Source organism: Ostrinia nubilalis, chromosome 6 (genome assembly GCF_963855985.1).
Source record: "Ostrinia nubilalis chromosome 6, ilOstNubi1.1, whole genome shotgun sequence".
In the NCBI taxonomy this organism is placed as follows: Eukaryota; Metazoa; Arthropoda; class Insecta; order Lepidoptera; family Crambidae; genus Ostrinia; species Ostrinia nubilalis.
Window position 1 is genome coordinate 13,409,956 of NC_087093.1, and position 25,998 is coordinate 13,435,953.

At 36.0% G+C, this 25,998-nt stretch overlaps 1 protein-coding gene across 1 annotated transcript in view; it reads left to right on the plus strand.

Annotated features, from left to right (window-relative positions):
* Positions 1–25,998, plus strand: part of LOC135072655 (pituitary homeobox homolog Ptx1) — a 74,531-nt gene that overhangs the window by 3,189 nt on the left and 45,344 nt on the right. The window contains exon 2 of the mRNA XM_063966668.1: positions 6,941–7,240. Within this exon, the coding sequence (XP_063822738.1) occupies positions 7,045–7,240 (196 nt within the window). The 5' untranslated portion in view covers positions 6,941–7,044. The remainder of the gene's footprint in view (positions 1–6,940; positions 7,241–25,998) is intronic.

Genomic DNA, 25,998 nt, shown 5'->3' on the forward strand with positions numbered 1-25,998 from the left:
GCGATGGAGGACTGTTGTGGACGCCCTCTGCCCCATCTAAGGGACATAGGACCATAAGTCAAGTCATTCTTTCTTTCTTTCTTTTCAGCCAAATGACGTCCACTGCTGGACAAAGGCCTCCCCCAAGGTTTTCCACAATGAACGGTCCTGCGCTGCCCGCATCCAGGCTCTTCCCGCGACCTTTACCAGATCGTCGGTCCACCTAGTAGGAGGCCTGCCCACGCTACGTCTTCCAGCCCGTGGTCGCCACTCGAGAACTTTCCTGCCCCAACGGCCATCGTCTCTACGAGCTATGTGCCCCGCCCACTGCCACTTGATTTTAGCAATTCTGCGAGCTATGTCGGTTACTTTGGTTCTCCTGCGGATCTCCTAGTCAAGTCATACCAAATTTCAAGCGTCTAACTTAAGCGGTTTAGATTTTTCATACAAAAGGATTTTCCCGCTAATTCCTGTTCCCGTGGGAATTCCTAAGTATACCCTGCCCAGGAGTATGAAGAATAATTGTACCAAGTTTAGTTAAAATTCGTCGAGTAGTTTTTGTTTCTATAAGGAACATACAGACGGACCGACGGACAGACAGACAGACAGAGAGACAGACAAAAATTTTACTGATTGCATTTTTGGCATCAGTATCGATCACTAATCACCCCCTGATAGTTATTTTGAAAATATATTTCATGTACAGTATTGACCTCTCTGCAGATTTATTATACAGGGTAGAATTTTGTAATGCCACCTGGAGGGAAAGTACTCTTAATACTGTAGATAGAAAAAAATACTGAAAGAAAACATTCCTTTATTTTTGAAAAGAAAGAGAACTACATTCAAAGATTTTCGAAAATTTTTCAAATAATTTACTACCATACCATACAATTTTCTGTAGTTACCACATAATAATGTAAGATTTCATGGTTTTCCTTTCATTTGATTTATCAAGTTTGTTAGAGAGATTTCATCCTTATACTTAACCCTAACGATCGATGTAATAAAAATACAGGGTGTTATTTTTAGCAGATTTTAGTTGGTTCGATTCCTGGGTGTGGCAAGCAAATTATTGGAAATCTTTGATCGCAGTTCTATTTATTTTCAAAAATAAAGGAATGTTTTCTTTGAGAAAAAAATTTATATCTACAATATTAAGAGTACTTTCCCTCCCTCCAGGTGGCATTACAAAATTCCACCCTGTATAGATGAAGGCTGAGTTTGACGGCTGAAGACATAGACTATAGTTTTCTGAAAAGGGATGTTCCAAACAAATATTGTGCGCTTATTTATGGTGACAAAAATATTTGAAAAAAAAAAGTTTTTTGGTAGAGCCGCTCTGTAAAGTCTGGACAATAGATATTTGTACCTTTTTCGTCTACAATTGGTTGAGTATTAAAAATAATAACTGTATTATTAACCGTACGGTAATGTAAGTATACATATTGATGTATAGTGGAAGTTTCTCCCAATGTTTGTCTTCCTAGATTCCTATATCCAGGATGTTTTTGAAACAGCTATATTCCATGTTACACTATGTTTTGCTACAAAAAAAAAAGTTTTGCCACACCAAGGCGGAGCGAAACCCAAAATACTGGTCTACAACCAAGTTATTTTCGACATCAGAGAAAATAGGCGCACTAAACATTTTTATTTTATTTTCCTCTATGGTCTAAGGATAACTATTTTGACCACAAGCTAACAAGACGAAGCTTTCTTACAAATTCTTCCCAAATTACCTAGTTACTCCTGTAACTATCGACGCTTGTGTGTTTTTCTTTCAGTTCTAATAAAATATAAGTACCTATAAGGAATAAGGATTATAGTTTTTCAGCCAGCCTTACGACTTAATAGTCGACTAAACTCTACTAGTAAACTTTTAATAATATAAAAATTACTTATGCATACTTCTTGATGTCGACTTCGTATGTTAGGTACGTAAGTATAGTACCTACTTCCAGATGCATATAACTTTAGAATAATGGGTACTATCAGGTGTGATACAGGCCAAGAATTTACAATGTGATTCTCATTATATTAATTTATGATTTCATTACTACTAATTTCCCTACTGTTTATTGACAACTTCCTACACGCCATGTATCAGTATAAATTAATAAGTACACCGTTCCAGTGAATTTGGCTGGTTTACACAAATTATTTGGTGTGGTACGCTCCCTATCAGCTCCAAGATATTTTATCTAACTGATAATAGATAACGCACAGATAAATTGACATGACGTTACTACAACTGTAGCTACGACTAAAGTTTTTAATTAAAAACTAGAGTAGAAAACGTGATTAGCCTCGTTTTAGATTTGATAATACGTGAACGTATTCTGTTTAGAAATATTCGTTGAATGTTCGGTCGAATGGTTCGTTGCTCATGAGTTAACATGCCATATCAGTCCATTGACAATGCCATAAAATCGTGTTATCGACGCGATAGACACGATGCAAATAGTGGGAGACAAATATTTACCGATGTTGCTTGTCAAACGGTGTTCGGTACACATGTCGAACATGAGTCGTTAGTGCGTTTCATGTTGTACACGATATCATCTGATTCTGAGTGAAGTGTTGTTCTCACCGGCTACATCAAAGTTCTAACGATAAGATATTGTTTTATTGCAACTCGATTGTTTTGTCTTTTGCTAATTATTGTGACCTATTTTATACTGCACATTTTGAAGTTAAAAGTGGACAGAACGGATGATAACTGCCTGAAATAGATTTCTTTGTCATACTTTGTGATGTAAGATTTATTATTACACACATGAAGTGTGTTTATGTATGGATGCATAATCGGTAAGGTATGATGATGTTATTAGTATAAAAAGTAAAAAAGTTAGTATTATTATTGAAGGCACGTTATTGTCTATTTATTTGTAATTTTTGATAGCGTACTTTACGTTGTAGTTATACAGTTGAATGAGATAGCAAATAACTATTATTTTGATAAATGTAGAGCTGGTGATATCATATATAACTGTACTAAAAGGTATGTACTTGGAATCTAAATTTTTGAGTGTTACAACCTACTTTTTTTTAGGTGTTGTTAGATTTGAACTACACTCAACATCAAATAAACCGCACCTTCCGCGACGCGAACTTTAAAGATTTTCTTCTGACACAATCATGGTACCCCAACAATATTAGTGTTATTTGAAAGCCCAATAAATATCCTTAAAGAAAAATACATTTCATTTCTAAATAAATGATTAACATATTAACATATACCATAAATGTGACTTGAAAATAGACCTCACTTTGGGCTCACCTCTGGGATCAATTAGACCAATTTTTATGGTTATAAAACCAAATAAAGATCTCACGTGTCCTCTTTAACAGATGGATAGCGATTAATCCCAACTTAACAGTTTTAAAGTCATAAAAAATGGCTATAGCGTAACTACCTATTTTTTGAAGAAGTGACTCTGGATCCTTGTAAAGACACATTTTGGGGTAAAAACCTTTCCTATAATGAAATGAAGTTTAGAACTAGGCTTTCAAATGGTACCAATGTTGGTGGGAAGTGGGGATGCATACGTTTGATAAGTGCTTGTCGCGGGAGGTGCGATTTATTTGATGCCGAGTGTATAATGGCTGTCTCGTCCTTGCCATTATTTATAAGATAAGGAGTTGTAGGTTTTGGTTGCTGAAAAGATCTAGAGTGCTATTTAATCGATAATTAGATCAACAAAATAAACATTACATCAGGTGCTTTCAATGTGCTGGTACTTAATATTGAAGGTTATTAAATTTATATTAGAACAACTTTTCAACACTTGAGTTGTAACTTTCATAATAAATAGAGTAACAAAAAATGTTTCAATACAAGCTCATTTAAATCCTTTAAATATTGGTTTATGCCAACAAGATGCTTTAACACAATAATATAAGTTAATGAAAATCTTAAAAGCTTTAACATATTTTTAAATTCTTACAGAGACTTCAAGCTTTAATTGCTCTATTTTTTATAGATTTGTGAAAAGCATAACTAGGTAGTCAATTTCCAATATTTTCTATCTATTTTTTAGATGTGAGTCATGCACATAATCATAATACAATGCAGTGCACCGTCCAAAAGTTACTAAATCTGTAGGATGTAAATGTTGTCATAAATACTCATTGAATTGAAAGTACAAAGAGCTTACTAAGTAAAAGCTCGATAGAACTATAGGTAATCAAGAGTAATAACCCTATATTCTCAACAGAAATAAAAGTTAAAGTCCTTAAATAAACCTACAAAACGTTTATGTGGTATAATTGATCAGTTTCAACGTGTTAGTAATAAAGTTAATCATACCGTTAAAGTTTAATTGACCATTTTTTCATTCAATAAAGAAAATCACCTACCTACCTACTACTTGGTCTAAACTCGACATACAAAGCTCAAATTACCGTCAAGCGTCAACCTGGTAGGTGCTACCGATCCGTAAACCGGATAAAAGTTACGCGAAACGATTGTGGAAGTAAAATTCGAATGAGATGGCGTTTTAATAGAGCCAGCCACTTTCTGCAACTTAAATCTTTCGGCTTAAAAAAGGCTTTCCGTCGGTTTAAAGGGATAACGCCGGCTCAGCGGCTCAATCGCTGCCTTCGGCTTTGCCCAATTACTCACCGCCGCCAGATTAATATCGCCTATGCGATTGTTTCAGTGTTTACGCGACTTTCGATTGGCAAATGAGGTTTTGACTTTTGAATTATCTAAATCTAAATATACTTAATAACTCAAAGATGACTGACTGACTGATATAGTGATCTATCAACGCACAGCCCAAACCACTGGATCGGGCTGAAATTTGGCATGCAGGTAGATGTTATGACGTAGGCATCCGCTAAGAAAGGATTTTACGAAACTCCACCCCTAAGGGGGTAAAACGGGATCCACGCGTACGAAGTCGCGGGCGGCCGCTAGTTTGTTTATATTTTTATGATGTCAATAACCGCCAAGCTTTCAAAGTTAATTAAAAGCTCTTTATTTAGGTTTAGGGTTTTTCTGTATGATAAAACAAAATAATTTCGATTGAAAATAATCCAACAACACCTCTAATGGCAGGGTGAAGGTTCGGTAAATAGAATAACAATGGATTCTAGGAAAGATATTTTGGGCAGATTCTTTTTATATAATTTTTTCAGTCTATGCCAGGTATTTATGAATTGAAAAATCAATCCAGCCTATTAAAAGCCTAGTAGAATCAATATCAATAATAAAATTAGTGTTGAATTTTTGTAGGCATACTTGATATTATAAAGAGCTGTGGTTTTCTAAATAAAGAAAAATAAAATAAGATAAAATACTCGTAAGTATTTTTGTCGCTATGTTAAAAAACATGAGATAAAAGTAAGGTTGCCTAAACAAATTTTTGCATTACACTAATTTGTCTAAATTCTACACTCTTTGAATTTAGACATAGATTTTGCAAAAGCTACCTTGACTCATGTTTTGTATGAGGACATTTAGTATTGAGACCGGTAGAAAAACTCGTGGCCATTCGCGCTTCAGCATGCCTTTGCTTTTTTGTCGAGAATTGAAACCCACCGTTAGAGACCCGCTCGTGGAAAAGACAATTAAACACATAAATCAGTTATGTAGAGCTTGCAAACCGGTACTTTAAGAACCGGTATTTTAGCTCGGGTTTTTCCGCTATTATGTGGTAACGTCACATCACTTGGGCTGATCTAAGTTTTGTGAAAAGTATTTTTTTGTGTTTAAATCTGACTAGTAACTAGAGTTTGTTTTTAAATGTGTCTTTGGAAAGTTTTTAAATTGCAGTAGCTCATTTGTTAATATTAATAAAATTTAAGCACTGAATATTTTTTATGCTACGGCATAAGGCCCAGAACAGACGGTGAAACGCAACTGCAACGAAACTGCAACTTTGAGATGATTCTGATGAATGAAACTGAAAGTTTCAAACTGGTCGCGTCATGTGTGGTCTCTCAACGGACGCTATGGCAGAAACTAAGATGCAACTCAAAAGTAACTAGCAGTTGCAGTTTCGTTGCAGTTGCGTTTCACCGTCTGTTCTGGGCCTAACAGTTTCTTATGCTACGGAATAGAGCTGTAAAGCAAATTGATCGAGTAATTAATAATTCTGATAATTTTTGTTGTCATTTAAAATGTAGGTTAGGTTGGGGTAGTCACTTGAAACACAAGAATGGGTTAATAGTTGTTATTTTTAATCTAATTCTTAACTTATTAAAATCAGGTTCCAGTGACAAGCAATATTAACAAATACAAATCGGTTTTAAGATACCGGTTTTCCCGTAACTTACCGGTACCTCTCCCCATTATACTTTCCCACTTTTTCCGCAGCCATTACGATGTTTCACCGATGCCCAGCTGACAGGCTATTTGAATTATGAAAGTTGTAAAGTTATATATCTCTGTGGCACCATATTTTACGGCGCTTGCTTTTTACAGCGCAAACACGACCGTGTGTGCCCACCTTAAATCATCCTGATACAGTGTGCACATTGATTTATTCAACTCTAGAACTTTAACGTGGCTGTCGTTAAGACAGTTTAATAGGGGGTTGGAAAATTACATTGTGAAGTAAAATACATTTTTTCTTAGGCTTGGTTGCACCATTTCACTTTGACTTTACCAAACGTCAAAAATCTGTCAAACTCTACACAAAAAACACCGATCGGTACGGTCAAAGTTAGGTGGTGCATTTTGGTTGAAATTGAAAAATCTATTTGATTTCACGTTATAGTAGGAGTTTCACATTACACAGGTTTAGATTGAAACTTAAGGTAGGACTAATAAATACAATTAGATAGATTTTAAGTAATATATGGAGTGGTTCTAGTAATCTCATAAGATCGCAGTTAGATTTTTATTGTGTCTCGATTTTTAATTTAATATTAACATATAATCAAGCCATGAGACAATTAAAAAAAAGAGAAAAGAAGAAAGAAATTAAATATCTTAATTATTTCTTTCCAGAGACAATGCCCGCCCGCGCGTAATCGCACGCGCTTCTTCGCCCCACGAGCCAGCAAGCCAGCATCATTCACCTCCGGGTGTACAAGGAGGCGCTAGCGGCCGGTATGGAGCCGCTAAGCGAAAACGGACTTTGCCTCTCCGAGTTAGAGCTCCATTCAGGCGGCCATCTACACGAGTCGGTGGCTGCGTCGGTCGGCTCAGCTATATCGAGCCTGATGGCGCCGCTGCATCACGAGCCGCAGCACGCGCCGTTACACCACGCGCCGCCCTTGCATCATGAGCCGTTGGAGAAACTCAAACGTGAGTAAGCTTTTTTGTTGATGCACTTTTTTCTTTCCATTATGGCCAGTATCAGGCCTGTTTGCATCGAAAACAAAACACGCGCGACTATACCTCCTGAGATATCTAATCGACAGGACAATCACAAGCGAGCATTCACGTACGCACGTCACTTGTAGGTTTTTCACAATCAATGACTAAATAATTGTTGATCTTAAAATGAAAATTGTTAATAGAAAATCATCCACCATGTCATATTACACATATTTTGTAATTCTTTAAAATAGTCGTTTTTACTTCAATAAATACTTAAATCTTTATTTAAAATTATTTGTAACCGGTATCCTGTTGTTACTGCGATAAAAGAAACTGATAGTGTTTTGTTCGCAGATCATGTTCTAAGAACTGCTTTTTTGACATAATTATGCACGTCAAATATGTTGATGCGATATTGTTTTGTTTTAAGAATCAACTTGATAAAGTATGTGAGCGACGTAGATTGACAGTTTTTAGTTTAGAAAGAAAGAAAGAAAGTTTAGTTGCCGATACGCTTCAATATCAATTTTTTCACCTACTTTTTGTTTATGCAAATTTTAAATTAACTATTTCTAACGTATTTATAGTATTTTATTTACATGAAACTCATTTAGAACATTTTCTAGTTTTTATGCTACTATTTTTTTTTTAGATATTAGATATTGGTCCATATTTAGAAATTTGAGTATCATTTAGAAAGCTGTAAAAGTAAGTTTTGAGTTGCGTATTTGCGTTTGTAACAAATTGAAATTTTTCGTAACAATCCTACGTCAATCTACGTAAACCTATTGTTCAATTCGGTTTGACGTAACAAACGTACATCATTTCCTCACTATTTCACAACTTGAAATCGCCCGAACTGACGGCGATTGTCACAATCGAGTACTTTAAAGGCATTGCAGGAGCAAACAGATCGATATGCCGGTTCGCCGACGGGCTTCCCTTCTATATTGGCAAATAAATCCCGTTTTAAACTCGAACGGTACAGTAAATAAAATAAAGGCGACTTTTCTTGTTTCATTTAGTGACGAATCCGAAACGATAGTCATTTCTGAGTTTTATTTTTATGAAGATATGTGACCCACGCCCTGAGATAGGATAGGATTTTGTAAGGGCAGATATATAAGCTTTTTACGCTTTTATCACGAAAGCGTATTGGCTCTTCGATTGCGATTGAATTCGTAAATGCGCGGCTTTACATACAGTTAGGGTTGAGGCGCGTCTTTACAATGATAATGTTGAGTTTACTTATTCGCTATTTTTTATGTCTTAATGGCGGAGTTAAATATCCGCATTAATATCGTGTGATTCCCTTAAACTTTAATATGTACATATTATATTAAAGTTTAAGGGAATCACACGATATTAATGCGGATATAAACTAACTTTAATAGGTACTTAAACATAACATTTATGTCGGTACTTAATATTTTTGTAAAAAAAGTTTTTAAAACTTAATTTGACTCCTTTAAGCATAATTAACGTTTTGTTCTAATCCAAGATAATTCATTATTTAAAAGTATTCAACCAGGTACTGATAATTCTTGAATATTTTAGTGCTTCAAGACTATTTGCTCCTTTTTTGTTTGAATTTACAGTTATTCAAAAAAATCAGCGAAATGGCACGTGTTATTATGCCCCTATCCCGATGAGTTTATTTATGACGGCTCGCCAAAAACGTGAGTGGCAGCCAATGAGGCAGGACCGTGACGACAGGGCTGCCAAAACCTGAAATTAAATAAAATAAAATTAATAAAACGATGATGCAAAATAATAGCTTCTCTTACCTTTTCGGGGGAAGAAAAAAATCTGCATTTAAGTTCTGTACATTAAAAATTAACACGCGAAAAAGAGATAGATAAGTTGAGTAGTTTCCAAAATGATACCCTTACATGCATATTTAAATCAATTAATTTAAATTAATTTAAATATTACGTCAAAAACTAACAAAACCAAACGACTAAGTGGTACTCGTAGGTAGCCTTTTACAGTAAAACTCTACCTAATCAGTTTTATTACGTTTCATTGCAGTTTTATTTAAAAAAAAAAACATTATTAAATTATAGATCTGACATGTAGGAAGTGCTTGTCTTCAGAACTTTAGAACGCCCATGACAGCAAACACGTGTTAGATTTTTAAAAATGTTTAATAAAAAAATATTTTCCGTCATTACAAGCCCTGCGTATCCGTGCGCATTGCACTCTGTCTGTATACAAAATTAGGGATTATTCACCTCGCGACCCTCGCCCGCTCTTCTATTATTCCATCGGTCTGTGTTACATTCATTTGTTTTTGTCTTCGGCGCAGGTGCGGTCCGCCATTTTTTTGCTAATGTCATAATCTGTCAAAGTAAAAAAGAACTTTCTCTCTAAAAAGGCTGAGTATCAGAATATTAAGACCTTATTAGCTCAGCTTTCAAAACAAGAAACTATGCAAGTTTTTGTTTTGCATTAATTATGTTGGTTTCATTTTAAAGATTTTGCAAAAAGTTTCTTCTTTATCATGTGCCTTCTGTCGCAAGTGAACCTACTGTTAACAATAAGACACAACCTATTGAAAATTTTCATTTGTTCCCGGCCTTATGTTGAGGTGAAAATAAGGTTCAAATTATTTTCCACTGCCCTGTAAAGGGTTAAAAAAAAAGAAAAAAAAAACAAACAAAAGAAGAAAAAAGCGAAAAGCAAAAAGTACTTACTTCTAACAAACAAACATTCTTAAAACGAAAAGGAATTATAAATAACATGTATAAGGAAACACATTTATATCCTTTAAAAGTTTCTTATAATAATACGTTAGAAGTTTCAGTCCCATAAGTTCTCTACTACCATCTTCTTCACTTTACTTGTACCAATTTAACAAAAAAGTAAACAACAAGTGTATCTCGATCGCGAAATTGCAGACGAATTGCAGGGTCTAATCTGATAGTTTTTACAAACACATCAGTGTCGGATTACGCGCCCCCGGTGTTTAGTAATGCAATTAGTCATGCCCTGGGGACAAGGGTGGGTGCGACTGGGTGGATGCTCTACTATTGAAGTATTGAACTTAAAAATGTTAGCTAAGTGTGTAATTTTTTTTTGCTCTCAAGTGCTACGTAGAGTTCTATTGCTCTGAAAAACTCGGTGAAAATAACGCGAATGCAATTAAAAAGTCTTGGTTTTAAATTGTATTCTTTTGTACGATCATGCATGTCTTGTATGTTTACATATTTACGAAAATTACGAATATATTGGACGTGCCTTAACATTATTATTGGCTACAGTAAAAAAAACTCTAATGCACCTAGTAGGTACCTAGCTCGCCTTCGGCACGTATTACGAGAGATTTATAGCTAGATTTTTATTGAGCTTTCTTATTACAACAGGTATTCTAGTCTTTTGGGGGACCAAAGCTGCTGTGTTATTTAATTGAATTTAATTACATTTTAAACAGTCAATTGTGTACATTTGCTGACAACACAACAGAGATCTTAAAAAATGGAAACTACGGTAGAGTATCTTTCTCCACTATCCACAGGCCAGCCAGACGAAGCTGCCGTAAATGCAATCATTTGCAATCCATCAATGCTGGACAAAAAAGGGCAATCATTTAAAGTCAATTCGAATGAGTCGTGTGATGCACCATCTCACTCTTTTTTACTGTTTACTATCACAAAAAGTGTCACTGTCCCGCTTGCACCCTAAAAAGCGACCCCTCAGAGTCAGTGAAGCATTATATTGCGATGATTAGGGTTGCACTTGCCGCGCCGCCATTGAATTTTAAATGGGGGATTAAACTGCTCTGTGCATTTTATTTATTAAAGCCCTATTGTGCTTTAGTTCATTAGGTGATTGCTGTCGTCATCTCGCTTTGTTGTCTGAAAAATTGTCTATGTATGATTTATGAGTAGTCAGCTAGAGGTTATTAAATAAATACTGTATTAGAGTTGATTTTTTGCAAAAAATATCTGTTTATCTGACATATTTAGTGACTATGTTACAAATAATGTTGAATTCATTTTTTCTTGGTACAGTCACGGAATGAAAAGGTTCGTCAGTTTTCAAATTGATTCCTTCAACGAATCGCGAGCACATATTACCTTTTGAAACTATGTTACAGAATAATCTCAAATTAGAGAAAATAATCTTTAACTGTTCGTCAGTAAAGTTCAAAATTATTCAGATCAAAGTTGTTTGACGATTTATCTTGTCAAGAAGATTATTATGATTGATAAACTAAAACCTTCTTGTAGGTTCAACCTGCCATTATTATGTCTATTAAATAAAAAAAAACTATTGTCAATTGGTCAATGTCATCATTGCATTGCACTGATGTGATAGAAAAATAAACAAGCAAAACCTTATTCGTCAGCAAACGTCATATTTATTTAAATGTTAGCAGCACTGTTTCTTGCACTGTTATGTTGGCAGGTTTGACTCTTTGGTGCAAGCGAAAACCGACACTAAGGTGACGAACCTTTTCATTCCGCGACTGTACATTGGATATAAAAAATGAAGTTTAAAAGTAATTTTTTTTTGTTCGTTAAAGTAAAATTTTAGATGGCCAGTTTTCGGTTGTTGAACTCTACACGAGCGTATTTTTTTTCTTTTTAGCCTACGTCATTCAGTATTCCGAACGGAGATCTGATAAAACGGATCCCCATTTTTAATAAGATGACGCCTATCCCAGCAAAATTTTCACACCTTTTTTTAAACGTGGGGTTTAAATTTTCTCGCCGTGCTGTGTATGATATTGGGCTTATCCGTCGAAGATTGTTCCTATATCCCGAGATTTTTATAAAATACGCGAAAAACACGTTTCATGGCTTTAATTTTAAATTGAGCAGGTTTTGCGGAATCTTGGTAAAGCCTTCGCTCGTTGATTTTGTCGCCGGTATTTTTTCACTTTGCCGGGGAATGGAGGGAGAATGGTAATCTCAAACCTTTTTTCGAAAATCTGATTCAAACTAATTACAACAGGGTTAGGGGCTTAAAGATACGTTTTTCTGAGCCGTATGTTATCAAATGAGAGTCGTTGTTTTGTAATCGGAATAATAATATGTTTCTTTCTAGTAAGAGATAAAGTTGTTCGACATAACATCCAACTCTTACTTTTCATTTGAACACAGTTTTATTTAGTTACTTACTGTCAGTATTCATCTAGATCATTTTAATTGTTAGAGCGTGTATGGCGCATATTTGCTGATTACTTCGCAAGTTTATTGTTCTATTGTAGTAACTTGTTACATTACTATAATGTCTAGACTATTATGGAATTCCAATAGGTAGTTATATCTTTTTACTAAGCAACGGCAACATTTGCCATTATTTTACAGAGTCAGAATAAGTTTTAGGCTATCGTTTGGCGAATAAAAAAAAATAGTTATCACCCCAAAAACTTTTTGTCAATTTAACACGTTCGTTATAATTATTTTTATACTAACACAAGTTTCATAAACCGGGCAAACATTTACCGTCCCGGTCCGGAGATAATCGCTATCTGGGAGCGCCTAAATCTCGTGCGCACGCGCGCCTGTTTGTACAGCGAGGAATGCGTCTCGACCACGGACTGTTATAACATGTCTGATGGTTAGTGAAAATAATTAATTAACTCACAATGTTGTCCTAAGTGTCCTGGGGCTCTAATAACTTATTTTATAGCATGTAACAGCTCGTAGTTTCATATTGTAACATATTGTAATTATCAGAAACTTTCGTTTCGGTGAAAAAGCATTAACAAATCTATCTATATCTGTAAAAGCGAAATCTCAGAAACTAGAAGTAGGACTAGGAGTCTCAAATTTTGCATGGGGGTTCCTTTTAGAACGTAGGTGTTTATTAAGACGGGATTTTGTAAAATTCAACTCCTATGGGGGAAAAACGGGATCCACGCATACGAAGTAGTACTTAGAGTATAAAACTTTTGGTAAAAAGCTGGAGAAGCGCCACTCTAGTCATATTTGTAGAGCAGTAAAGTAAGCAGTTTGGTTTAAACTGGATTCGTTTTAAGCTTTTAAGCACTTATTTTGCGCTTTTGGTGTTAACTGGCCACGATATTTGACATTACTCATCTATTTAATTATTACCCGAGCCGTGCAAAAACATACAAACATAAATATTCGTATATCTACATTTCAAAGGCCCACCGCATCTTGAGACAGTTATTTGTCTACATCAACTAATACCGGAGCTTTTGCTAAGTAGGCGTGATTTATTCGCACAAAAACACGCGAAGTAAGCAAAAAACACGGTGCCACGACGTCTGCTATAGCAGACGACTATAAACTATTTTTTGTTGCAAAAAGTTTGCAACCCCTGCATACACGGCCCAGGGGTCCCGTGTCACCGAGCTTTGATGTGAGCGCAGATATAAATTATAGTTTTTTTTTTATAATTTACATGTCTACGCAAGTTTTATAATTGTATGAGGATTTGACAAATCGTTTCCAGGTTCATTTAGCTTTGAATTTTGCAGTAGGCCTAAGGCCCAGTTTTTTTGATTCGTAGTTAAAATTACTAATTGTTAAATTTTGCAACTAATGGTTAAATATTAACAAAATGTAAACTAATAGTTCAAAAATGAACTAAAAGTCAAGCTAACCATTGTTCGGTAAACATTTTTGCCGATTTTTATACACTTGTCATTTGACATCTGTCAAATTTGACTATCGGTTATTTTAACTACGAATCAAAAAACTGGGCCTAAGTGGTACTTTAGTCTACTCTGTCACAAAAGTCCCGGCTAAATGTGATCGTCTCATAAAATCAAAAAGCTACTTACTGTAACTTTTAATGAAATGTAAAACAATCTCATAAAAATATAAAATTTTGTTGTTGTTGCAGCTTTTAAACTGTTTTAAACGGCCTAAAAACAATAGAAAGAACAGTATTTTTATCTTTTTTTCTCGTCTATTTCTAATTCTATCCGATCATAACTAACTAGTCTTAAATTAGAACGGGGATTAACTCGCGCGCATCGATACTTCCCGGTGCATTTTTTTAGACCGAGAAAACAACGATTAACATGTGCACGAACTATTAAACTTTGTCATCGACAATTAGTGAGGGCGCACCCAAATAAATCTGTCCGGAAAAGTGGAGCGTAGTGATGTTCTGCGCTTAAAGAAAGTATCGATAAAATCCTTAAAAACGGTGCTAACTAATAGAAAGTAATTTAAGATAGCATGACCAAAAGAGTCAATATTTTGCAATCATGCCAATACATCATCATCATCATCATCATCATTTCAGCCATAGGACGTCCACTGCTGAACATAGGCCTCCCCCAATGCTTTCCATGTTGATCGATTGGCAGCAATACATCGAGGTTTCAAATAAAGTCAGTCTTTAAAATAACTGATTAAAGGACTTTTCTCGATTTATCTTTAAGATTAATATTGAATTTACACTCTTAGGCTCGTTTTACACTCAATTAGAAATTGAAATGCAGCAATCACACGCTATAATTTTCAGTTTAGGTTTCAGTGATATGAATTAAATTTCATCGGCTGAATTTCTAATCATATTTTTTTTATAAATAGGGTCTATTACTTATACAACATTAAAAATATCACATTCACAATTTTTTATCGATATTTTCAAATTGAGATTCAAATTGATCGAGTCGACTCTACCAGACACAGCGCGTCGCTAGCGCAAGCACTACCCAAGACATGTGACACGCATTTCGGCTGTTAACAAATTAAGCCAATTTGTTCTGTTATTCTAATAGGGAGGTATGGGAAGTCGGAGCATATTTTGACGTTATTTATTGCCACCACGCCTCCCGCCGGGGCGGATGGCCTGACATCTGCCGCGAGAGTGGTCACGCCCTACGCGAAAACATCATGAATTCACAAAATGTTATCCTGGTTTTTTGTGGACCCCGTTTTTGGTAATAAAATTTCGGCGGCCGTGTTTTGTTTCAGTGGTTTCTAGAATAAATTCCACTATTTTACCAGGTATTTAAGAAGTACACTACTTATTTCGTTCTTTTATAATATTAATCGCCCTACGTTTGCAATTACAGAACATACCAGTGCCAGAAAGAGTTTTTTCGAAGGAGGCATTGAAGAATCCAATGAAAGCACAGTAAATATTTGTTCAGCAATTTTATTAGATTGACAAGGGCAATGCAGTTGTATTCCTCAAAATAAGTATTTCGCTGGTTATATCATTTATACTATGCTCGTTTACAATTAACAGCATCAAAACAATTTTTTTCTCCATACCCTGCCAAAAGTCAAGTAATGACAAAACCCAGCGTGAAATCGGGCGCAGTGTCGGCAAACCGAGTCGATGGTGCCAATAGACAATATTTACAATGCGCATGATTGATAGCGGGCGACAGATGCAGTAACCCTTCGCTGCCGGTCCATCTGTCAACTAGTCCGTTAGCTGGTCAACCAGACCGAATGACTTTTTCGCACTTTCACTCTCGGCTTATTTGGGATGGGGTAAGATGAAAGGATTGCGAGTAATTAAACCATGACTTGACCTTCATTTGCAGAATTCTAGAGAAACAAATGGAAATCTAATCTATTATATTATTTTGTTTAACTGGCTAATTATAGTGACGTTGAAATAGGTAGTATCATAGTATAAACATTTTCAGCAGTATAATTTTGAAAATAATGCTTATTAACAGGAACAGGAAAAAAAAACACTTAACCGTAACAAATGGTCAAAAATCCTAATTTTAGTGTAAGCTTTACAATTTTATAAATTTTAAATCTGTCTGTTACGTAACTTCAAATATAATGACGCTATTAGGGTTCATTTTATATCACGCAGGTAGGTAATACGTTTCCAAAATTATGTCCCCATCTTTCGTATAATATTACTTTTCGTTTATTCTCATTTTATTTGCCGCTATAAAAGGGAAGAATAACGGTTGTTAAAGAGTAGCACACATTGTACACAGAGCAATAAATCTTTTTATTTTATGACAAATTGTTATCTGTTGCTCCGTCACCCCCCCGGGACAAAGGTTTAGAACAAATAGCGACATAATGGCATATGATGGCCAAATACCAACATCACAACATGGCACATTGTAAACAGAACTACAATAGCCCTACTCTGGTTTTGGTTTGGGAGTACACAAAATATTGCATTATGTTGTTATAATTTATTGGTTTTAGGGAGCCTGAGACGTTGGTAACGTTTAAAAATATATTATTTTTCGGAAGAACAAATGGTTTATTGTTAAAAAATAATATGAACAGAAAGACCACAAAATGCTACTGGAATTCAACACATGAGGTAAAAAAATACTCGTAACTATTTGGTCTTCCATTGTTGGGAAAAAATAATTTTGTTATTTTTAAGAGAGATCGATTTTGTAATTTATAACATCAGACTCTTAAATAGAACAAGGAGTCAATAAATAATTCACGAACTATCTATAATATTATGTTATGCATCGGTAACTTAAAATGACGTGAATATTCCCAAATATAAATGACGTTTCTAACACACACTGACGAGGCTTTTGTGTAAAACATTCCGTCACGTGATATATGAGCGCACAACAATGGCGGATGATGGCTGACACCTCGGTCTTCGCGACCCCCACCGGTAATTACAGGGTTATGACGTCACAATATTCCAAATTATTTCCCGTGCATCCTTATTAGGTACAATTCATATTACTAAAATAATCAAAAAGTTTACGCATGTCATGAAATCTGCAAAATGGAAAAGTTTTATTTTATTAAATTGTTTTTGGTGTCACGAAACGAACCCGTACGTTATGGCAAATATTTATATTCAATAAGTAGGTAAGTTCAGTTACTAGTAAGTAAAGTAAGGAACCGTAAGAAACAGCCCTAATGCTAGCTGTTTCAGTAATGAAAACCAGTGCTTTCTAAAACTTTTATCAAAATAAAAGCTTGAAACGTACAATAAGATAGGTACCTACTGTGTTTGTTATTTGTAAAAATGATACCTCGTTTCATGCAGGCCCGTGGTCGTGGTACACGTAATACCAAATACGGCTACCCTTGTCACTCGGTTTATTTATCAAAATGACGTTTGCTGGCAGTGCGTCCCGTTTAATGAAATAGGTCACTCTTACAGACGGTAAGGGACAGTAATCGTTTAAATGTTTTCGTCTATTAAATTAAAAAAAAGATATTATTCGTCTGTGGCCTTAAGAAACAGGGGTCTGGTGAAAAATATTGTCATTTCATTTCGAATACATATTGGAATAAGTATACTCCTAGAGATGATGATGATGACAAGAAGTAGTTATTTCAGTACGAATGTATTTAAACTATACTATATTGATACTATAGCCCATATTTTAAATATAGTCTCTTCTAGGTAATTGGCTTCTTGATTTTACTTAGTTAGGTACTCAAAAAGGAATTAACAAACCCTGATCGTCAAAGTACATAGTAAAATTATGGTAGTTGCAAATATTCTACCCTTGACTGTTCAAACACGACACCTAGGCCGAGTTGCACCACCTAACTTTGACCGTAACTATAACGTAAACCGGTATTTTTTGTATGGAGTTTGACAAATTTTTGACGTTTGTCAATGTTAAAGTGAGGTGGTGCAACCCAGCCCTAATCTATACTTTACCATTGTCCAACATGTTCCATAAAAAGCCTGTATTAGAGCTTCACTATGATTTTATTTTCCAAACCCAACATATTATGCTTAATATACAAGCTACGAATAAAAGGCATACACAAATGGAGTCCCACCCCACCCGTATAATAACGTAATCACCATAAAATGTATCACCGCTAATATATTTATGACATTATGACTCCGCTAATGTTTATGCAAATTGAAAATGCACCGAATGGCATTTACACCCTCATCTGGTCGCTTACTAGGAAACAAGAGGAGATTTTTTATAACGAATTTGCTATGGTACGCTAAAGAAAACAGTTACATCTTAATTAAATATATCTTAATAGTGACGTGCCTATAGCATATTGTCAAAAAGAATGAGCCCGGTCTTAATACACATGTCTTTTACCAACTTTGATAACATTTAAAATCTACTTACGTAAGTAATTACGGGTTAGTACAGTACAGTGCGTATTAAGAGTTCACATGTAGAGTCTTAGGCTGAGTTGCACCACCTTACTTTGACCGTAACTTTGACGATAACCGGTGTTTTTTGTATGGAGTTTGACAGATATTTGACGTTTGTCAAAGTTAAAGTAAGATGGTGCAACCCAGCCTTTTATGTGAGGAAAATAGGTGAATCTATTTCCATTGCCCAAATTCATTAATATTTATTTGTTTAAGTGCTTATTATAGCAATAGCAATAAAACGGATCACCATGCCACATTTCTCGGTCAGTTGTAATAAGGATTACTTTTATCTTAATACGGTCTTAAGATATCCTCGTATATGAAATAAAAGGGATTGTACTGTACATCCGTGCCCAGTAGCAACTGCAATTGTGATTAGATAAGGACTTTGAAATATTACTAAAAATATATTTATGTGTACCTAACATAAATACTTACTATTATTATTATGCATTAGGCCTTATACAGGGTGTCCCAAAAACAATGGATAACCCTGTAACCATCGATAGGCCTCGCCATGATCTCCCTAACGTCCAATTTTGACCCCAGTAAAAATATCACCGTTTTCAAGATTTTTAAGTTTTTGTGCATTTTTAGAAAATTGCCACCTGCGATTACTTTTTCTCATGCCATTTCTACAAATGAGGATACTTTTCAATCTAGTTTTTTTCCTTATCACAAGGGATAGTTAGGCTATCAAAAGAAAATATCAAAGTTCAACAAACTAGTTTGAAAGTATGAAAATTTTAAGAAATTGCAGAAGAGAAGGAAAAATTAATTCATTGTCTTGCACTTTTGATCAGCCATCGTGTAAAAAAAATGTAGGAAGACCATCGTGCCCATTACCTTAAAAACTTCCTTGGTTAATTGAGATTCTAAAAAGGTATCACAAGCCTATGTATCCTGTATTATTTTTATCTTATGGCTACTTGAATAGCAACTAGTATGAAAACTGCAAAAATGAGTTTTTCTCGTAATAGTTAAACTAGGACTGCATAGTGGCATTAAATACAAATGGATACTTTTTAGCGTAGGAATTTAAATAAAGCAACATTTTATCATCATCATCATCATCATTTCAGCCGTAGGACGTCCACTGCTGAACATAGGCCTGTACCCCAATGATTTTCATAATGACCGCTTTGTAGCGGCCTGCATCCAGCACCTTCCTGCTTACCTTAATGAGGTCGTCGGTCCACTTTGTAGGTGGACGTCCTACGATGCGCTTTCCGGTACGTAGCCTCAACTTGAACCCTGTTGCCCCATTGGCCGTCCGTTCTGCGTTTTTGTGATTACTTATTTTTTGTTTTACACCTTATAAATGTGCCTATAGACAGATGCCCGTGATGATACACGGCTCGGAAACGTGGATTTTTTGCACAGCGCGCTATGGAAGGGGCTATGCTCGGGTTTCTTCACGAAACCGTATCAGAAATTAGGAGACCTGTAAACGAACTAAAGTCGCTGACATAGCCCGACGGATCAGCAAGCTGAAGTGGCAAAGGGCAAGGCACAGTAGTTCGCAGAACTGAGGCAGCAGGGTTTAAGTGGAGGCTACGTACCGGAGAGCGCATCGTAGGACGTCCACCTACAAAGTGGACCGACGACCTCATAAAGATAAGCAGGAAGGTGCTGTATACAGGCCGTTACCAAGCGGTCATTATGAAAATCATTAGGGTACAGGCCTATGTTCAGCAGTGGACGTCCTACGGCTGAAATGATGATGATGATGATGATGATAAAATGTTGCTTTATTTAAATTCCTACGCTAAAAAGTATCCATTTGTATTTAATGCCACTATGCAGTCCTAGTTTAACTATTACGAGAAAAACTCATTTTTGCAGTTTTCATACTACACTCGCGAGCAAAAGTATGGAATCACTTACATGAAGTTGTTTCCACGCGATCTTGTGTACTAACGAATTTGTTAGGAACAAAAAAAGTGGCACCATTTTAAAGATTAAACTTTTATCTTTAAATTGATACCAAATTCATTTAAATCACACCAGTATTTAAAAAGATATCCCGGCTGATGTGAAGAAGTAACGAAAAAGACATGTATGAACTGTTTGATACGTCGCGAGTTGCGGCCTATTTACCCCCTATAAAAGCACGCGTTGTCGGATTTTTGCTTTCACACGTTGATTCATACACATCTCCGATTCTTTTGACATTTTACCTGGGATTCTACACCTTCAGAAGCAGCACAAATCGTTGCACTATTGCAAGAAGGGCTCAGCCAGCGGGCTGTCGCACGTCAGCGCCACATAAGCCAGTCCTGGGTTTCGAAAGTTTTAAGACGCTTTCGGGAGACTGGTGGCTTTATCCCGAGACCAAGTTCTGAACAGCGCCGGCGCACATCGCAGAGGGAAGACCGTTTTTTCATGTCAACCTCTCTATGAAATCGTCATTTGACTGGAATCGACGTCCAGTAAGAGCTCAGAAATGTTCGTAGGATAGCTGTTAGCGAGTAGACAGTTTGTCTAAGACATAAGCAATAGAATTTAACTCTAAAAAGGCCTGCCACAGGCTCGAAACTGACGGCAGGTCACCGATAAGCACGCTTTCAATTTGCTCGTACACATCTCGATGTTAAGTCGAGCAAGCCACCCCCATAAGCCACTGTTTCAGCGAACCAGCACTGCACAAATCGCTCCTCAGGCCGCCTATAAACCCGACCTCTTCGACTGCTGCCCTGCAAACACAGTTTGCATTCATCGGAGCACAGAACTCGCCTCCATTACTCGCTTTCCCATCGAGATGTGTAAAAGCAAATTGAAAGGGTGACCTGCCGTCAGTTTCGAGCCTGTGGCAGGCCTTTTTGGAGTCAAATTCTATTGCTTATATCTTAGACGAACTGTCCACTCGCTAACAGCTATCTTACGAACATTTCTGAGCTCTTGATGGACATCGATTTCAGTCAAATGACGATTTCATAGAGAGGTTGACATGAAAAAACGGTCTTCCCTCTGCGATGTGCACCGGCGCTGTTCAGAACTTGGTCTCGGGATAAAGCCACTAGTCTCCCGAAAGCGTCTTGAAACTTTCGAAACCCAGGACTGGCTTATGTGGCGCTGACGTGCGACAGCCCGCTGGCTGAGCCTTTCTTGCAATAGTCAACGATTTGTGCTGCTTCTGAAGGTGTAGAATCCCAGGTAAAGTGTCAAAAGAAGCGGAGATGTGTATGAATCAACGTATGAAAGTAAAAATCTAAAAACGCGTGCTTTTATAGGGGGTAAATAGGCCGCAACTCGTGACGTATCAAACAGTTCATACATGTCTTTTTCGTTACTTCTTCACATCAGCCGGGATATCTTTTTAAATACTGGTGTGATTTAAATGAATTTGGTATCAATTTAAAGATAAAAGTTTAATCTTTAAAATGGTGCCACTTTTTTTGTTACTAACAAATTCGTTAGTACACAAGTTCGCGTGGAAACAACTTCATGTAAGTGATTCCATAGTTTTGCTCGCGAGTGTAGTAGGCCGGCAACGCACCTGTAACGCCCCTGGGTCTGCGGGTGTCTATGGGCGACGGTAATCACTTACCATCAGGTGATCCGTCTGCTCGTTTGCCTCCTATCACATAAAAAAATAAAAAAATAAAAAAAATAGTTGCTATTCAAGTAGCCATAAGATAAAAATAATACAGGATACATAGGCTTGTGATACCTTTTTAGAATCTCAATTAACCAAGGAAGTTTTTAAGGTAATGGGCACGATGGTCTTCCTACATTTTTTTTACACGATGGCTGATCAAAAGTGCAAGACAATGAATTAATTTTTCCTTCTCTTCTGCAATTTCTTAAAATTTTCATACTTTCAAACTAGTTTGTTGAACTTTGATATTTTCTTTTGATAGCCTAACTATCCCTTGTGATAAGGAAAAAAACTAGATTGAAAAGTATCCTCATTTGTAGAAATGGCATGAGAAAAAGTAATCGCAGGTGGCAATTTTCTAAAAATGCACAAAAACTTAAAAATCTTGAAATCGGTGATATTTTTACGGGGGTCAAAAATGGACGTTAGGGAGATCATGGCGAGGCCTATCGATGGTTACAGGGTTATCCATTGTTTTTGGGACACCCTGTACTTATAATAAGCACGACTTCTGGAGATCTGATACTACAACATGAAATAAACCGCACCTTCCGCGACGCGAACTTCAAAGACTTTCTTCTGACACAATCATGTTGCCCCAACAATATTGGTTTTATTTGAAAGCCTAATAAATATCCTTAAAGAAAAACACATTTAATTTCTTATTAAATGATTAACATATACCATAAATGTGACTTGAAAAAAGACCTCACTTTGGGCTCACCTCTGGGATCAATTAGACCAAATTTTATGATTATAAAACGAAATAATGATCACACGTGTCCTCTTTAACAGATGGATAGCGATTAATCCCAACTTAACAGTTTTATAGCCATAAAAGTTGGCTCAAGCGTAACTACCTATTTTTTGAAAAAGTGACTGAATCCTTCTAAAGACACATTTTTGGGGTAAAAACCTTTCCTTTAATGAAATGAATTTTAGAACGAGGCTTTTTAATGGTGCCAATATTGGTGGGAAGTGGGGATGCCTACGTTTGAAAGTGCTTGTCGCGGGAGGTGCGATTTATTTGATGTCGAGTGTAGTTGATATTATTTATCTTTATACAGGGTGTTTCTTGTAAGGTGTCAAGCCGAAGGCAGGTGATAGGTGAGAACTAGACCTATCGATTTCACCCCCATTAGGGTGGAGCGTCATTGTATGGTTAAAAAAAAAAGTTACGTAAACGAACTTGAATACCTGCTAAAAGTTGCATGAGAGCAAGATAATAACAAGGATATTTTTATTTTATTTTTAAAATGTATTTTTTAGCCCTCTACCGTCGTTTTAATTTAATTATTTTTTATTGTATGGCAATTTTCTAAAATCTTTGTATTCTTAAACAGAACAATGAAAATAGAATTAATTTAAAGGTGTTTTGTAAATAGAAAATAAATTTTATAAATATAAAAGTTTAATTCGAAAAATCACTATTAGAAATAATTGAAAAAATATATGGAAAAATCACAAAATATAGATTTTTTTAAAAATTTTATTTAGAACATTGCAATTCTATTGGTATTGAAAGATGTCATAATATTGCTCGTTCAATTGTTTCTAAATCAATTTTTTGCTTTAGAAACATTCACTATTTTAAAATTAATTCATATCAATGAAAGGTTAAATTCGGATTTTTGAATGCTCTAATACTCCAGGTACTTTGTTGTCTTTTCTTGCTGCCATTATTTGTCTCAAGCTCTCTGATATACATATTTGTTTTCAAAGTACATCATAGCTAACAAAAGATGCTTAGGGTGTGTAAAAAACGTGACTCTTTGAATAGCTCGTTTAATAATTTTCTTAACATTTGATTCCAAAGACTTTAATAATGTAATCAATTTCAGTCTTGCTTTGCTTGATCTGATCTAAATCTCCTGTTGATATTTTTCTATAACGTTTCTGATCTAGTGAAAACGCTCTTACTAATAATGTTACCTCCCATCTTTTGGACAATTACAAGTGCTCAAATTACTAGATTTATAAGAAAACTATCTAATAGTTCTTGTATGCATTTTTTCCATTGCTGTAGTTTAGCGTTGAAGTTATCTGATTGTTTTGGTTATGGAAAGCGAATGAAATGTGAATACTTATTAGAACAACACTTTAACAATTGTTTTATTCGTTGTATCGTAACAACAGGCTAAGAAGTTTTCCTCTTAGTTTCGACTAAATTTGAGAAATACAACGGGCTGTTTACCTTTTTTTATTTTATTTCCGATTAGCGACCCGCCCCTGCTTCGCATAGGTACAATGTAATGTATTATACTTAAAAACCTTCCTCTTGAATCACTCTATCTTATTAAAAAAAAACAGGAGTCAGTTGTAACACTGATTAAGGTACAAAACAAATAAGGAGATCCTAAAATAGGTCACTACGAGTGCTTAATTTCGATTTTATTTTGACTTTGGAACAATAAAATTAGACAACGCAATTACGAACTATCTACTTGATTAATATCAGTTAACTAAACTTAAAGACATAAGACAAAGATAGAAAGAAGAAAATAGGTAACTGGACTAATTCTGATGTTAACAGTTCAAGTGGCAAAGTTACGCGCTGACTGTGAGTTTAGCTTATAATCGGCGCTTTTAATAATGTATTGTTTTAAATTTATGAAGGACAAGAGCTTCCTCGTTGTGGATAAAAAATGTTCTGTTCAGTTATTGTCTCTCAACGTGTTCTACGTAACGTAAACTTAGTGGATTGCAAACATTAGTTAGTCCTAAGAAAGTCAAAAACATGTAACGGAATCTCCGACTTACTACTTTAGTAGAGCGATTACAGAAAACAATGGCCTATTAAGTACATGTTTTTTTGTGTTATTATGAAAGTTCAGAAAACTGCGCAGTTTTTTAAATTATTTTGGACCTATGGAAGTTCTTTTTTTTTTTCAAACTTTTAAGTTGAAAATTTTAGAATGTTCTGCTAAAAGCATATTTTTTATTTTTCTAGCAAAAATTTTGTATCTTGCATCAAAGATAAGAAGGTGATTATTTTTTTCAAACATCTGCAATTACTAGGGAATCTGTCAAAAAAAAGAAATCTGAGAAAAGTCAACCCAAAAAAAAGATAAAAAGAAATGAAGCCACTAGGTCATAAAATTTGAAAAAATCTCAAAATTAACGATAACTTCTAAACTACGAAAAATCGTAGAACATACATGGGGGTGAAATCAATAGGTCTAGTCCTCACCTATCACCTGCCTTCGGCTTGACACCTTACAAGAAACGCCCTGTACACAGTGGCGGATTAACGTATAAGCACTACAAGCACGTGCTTGGGGCCCCTGTTCTCCAGGGGCCTCCATCCTCTCCTGGAGTTTCATTTCATACCTACACTTAGGGTTCTTCTTCTTTCTTTCTTTTCAGCCAAATGACGTCCACTGCTGGACAAAGGCCTCCCCCAAGGTTTTCCACAATGAACGGTCCTGCGCTGCCCGCATCCAGGCTCTTCCCGCGACCTTTACCAGATCGTCGGTCCACCTAGTAGGAGGCCTGCCCACGCTACGTCTTCCAGCCCGTGGTCGCCACTCGAGAACTTTCCTGCCCCAACGGCCATCGTCTCTACGAGCTATGTGCCCCGCCCACTGCCACTTGATTTTAGCAATTCTGCGAGCTATGTCGGTTACTTTGGTTCTCCTGCGGATCTCCTCATTTCTGATAGCACTGCCCAGGTCTCGACCGAATCGAAGGCTTTCTCATAATCTACAAACGCCAGGCAAAGTGGTTGATTATACTCCTCGGTCTTCTGTATAATCTGCCTTAGCGTATGTATGTGGTCTATGGTACTAAAGCCTTTTCAGAAACCGGTTTGTTCGGGAGGCTGAAAGTCGTCGAGCCTGCGAGCGAGACGATTCGTAATGACTCTTGAAAACAGCTTGTAGACATGGCTCAGAAGTGAGATGGGTCTATAATTCTTCAACAAGGTTTTGTCACCTTTTTTGAAGAAGAGTACCACCACACTTCTGTGCTATGTCGTAGGCGTTTTTCCTTCGAGGATGACGGAATTGAACAGCTTCTGAAGAGCCCTTAGTACCGGCGTTCCGCCTGCCTTCAAAAGCTCAGCCGTGATTCCATCATCACCCGGTGCCTTGTTGTTCTTCAGCTG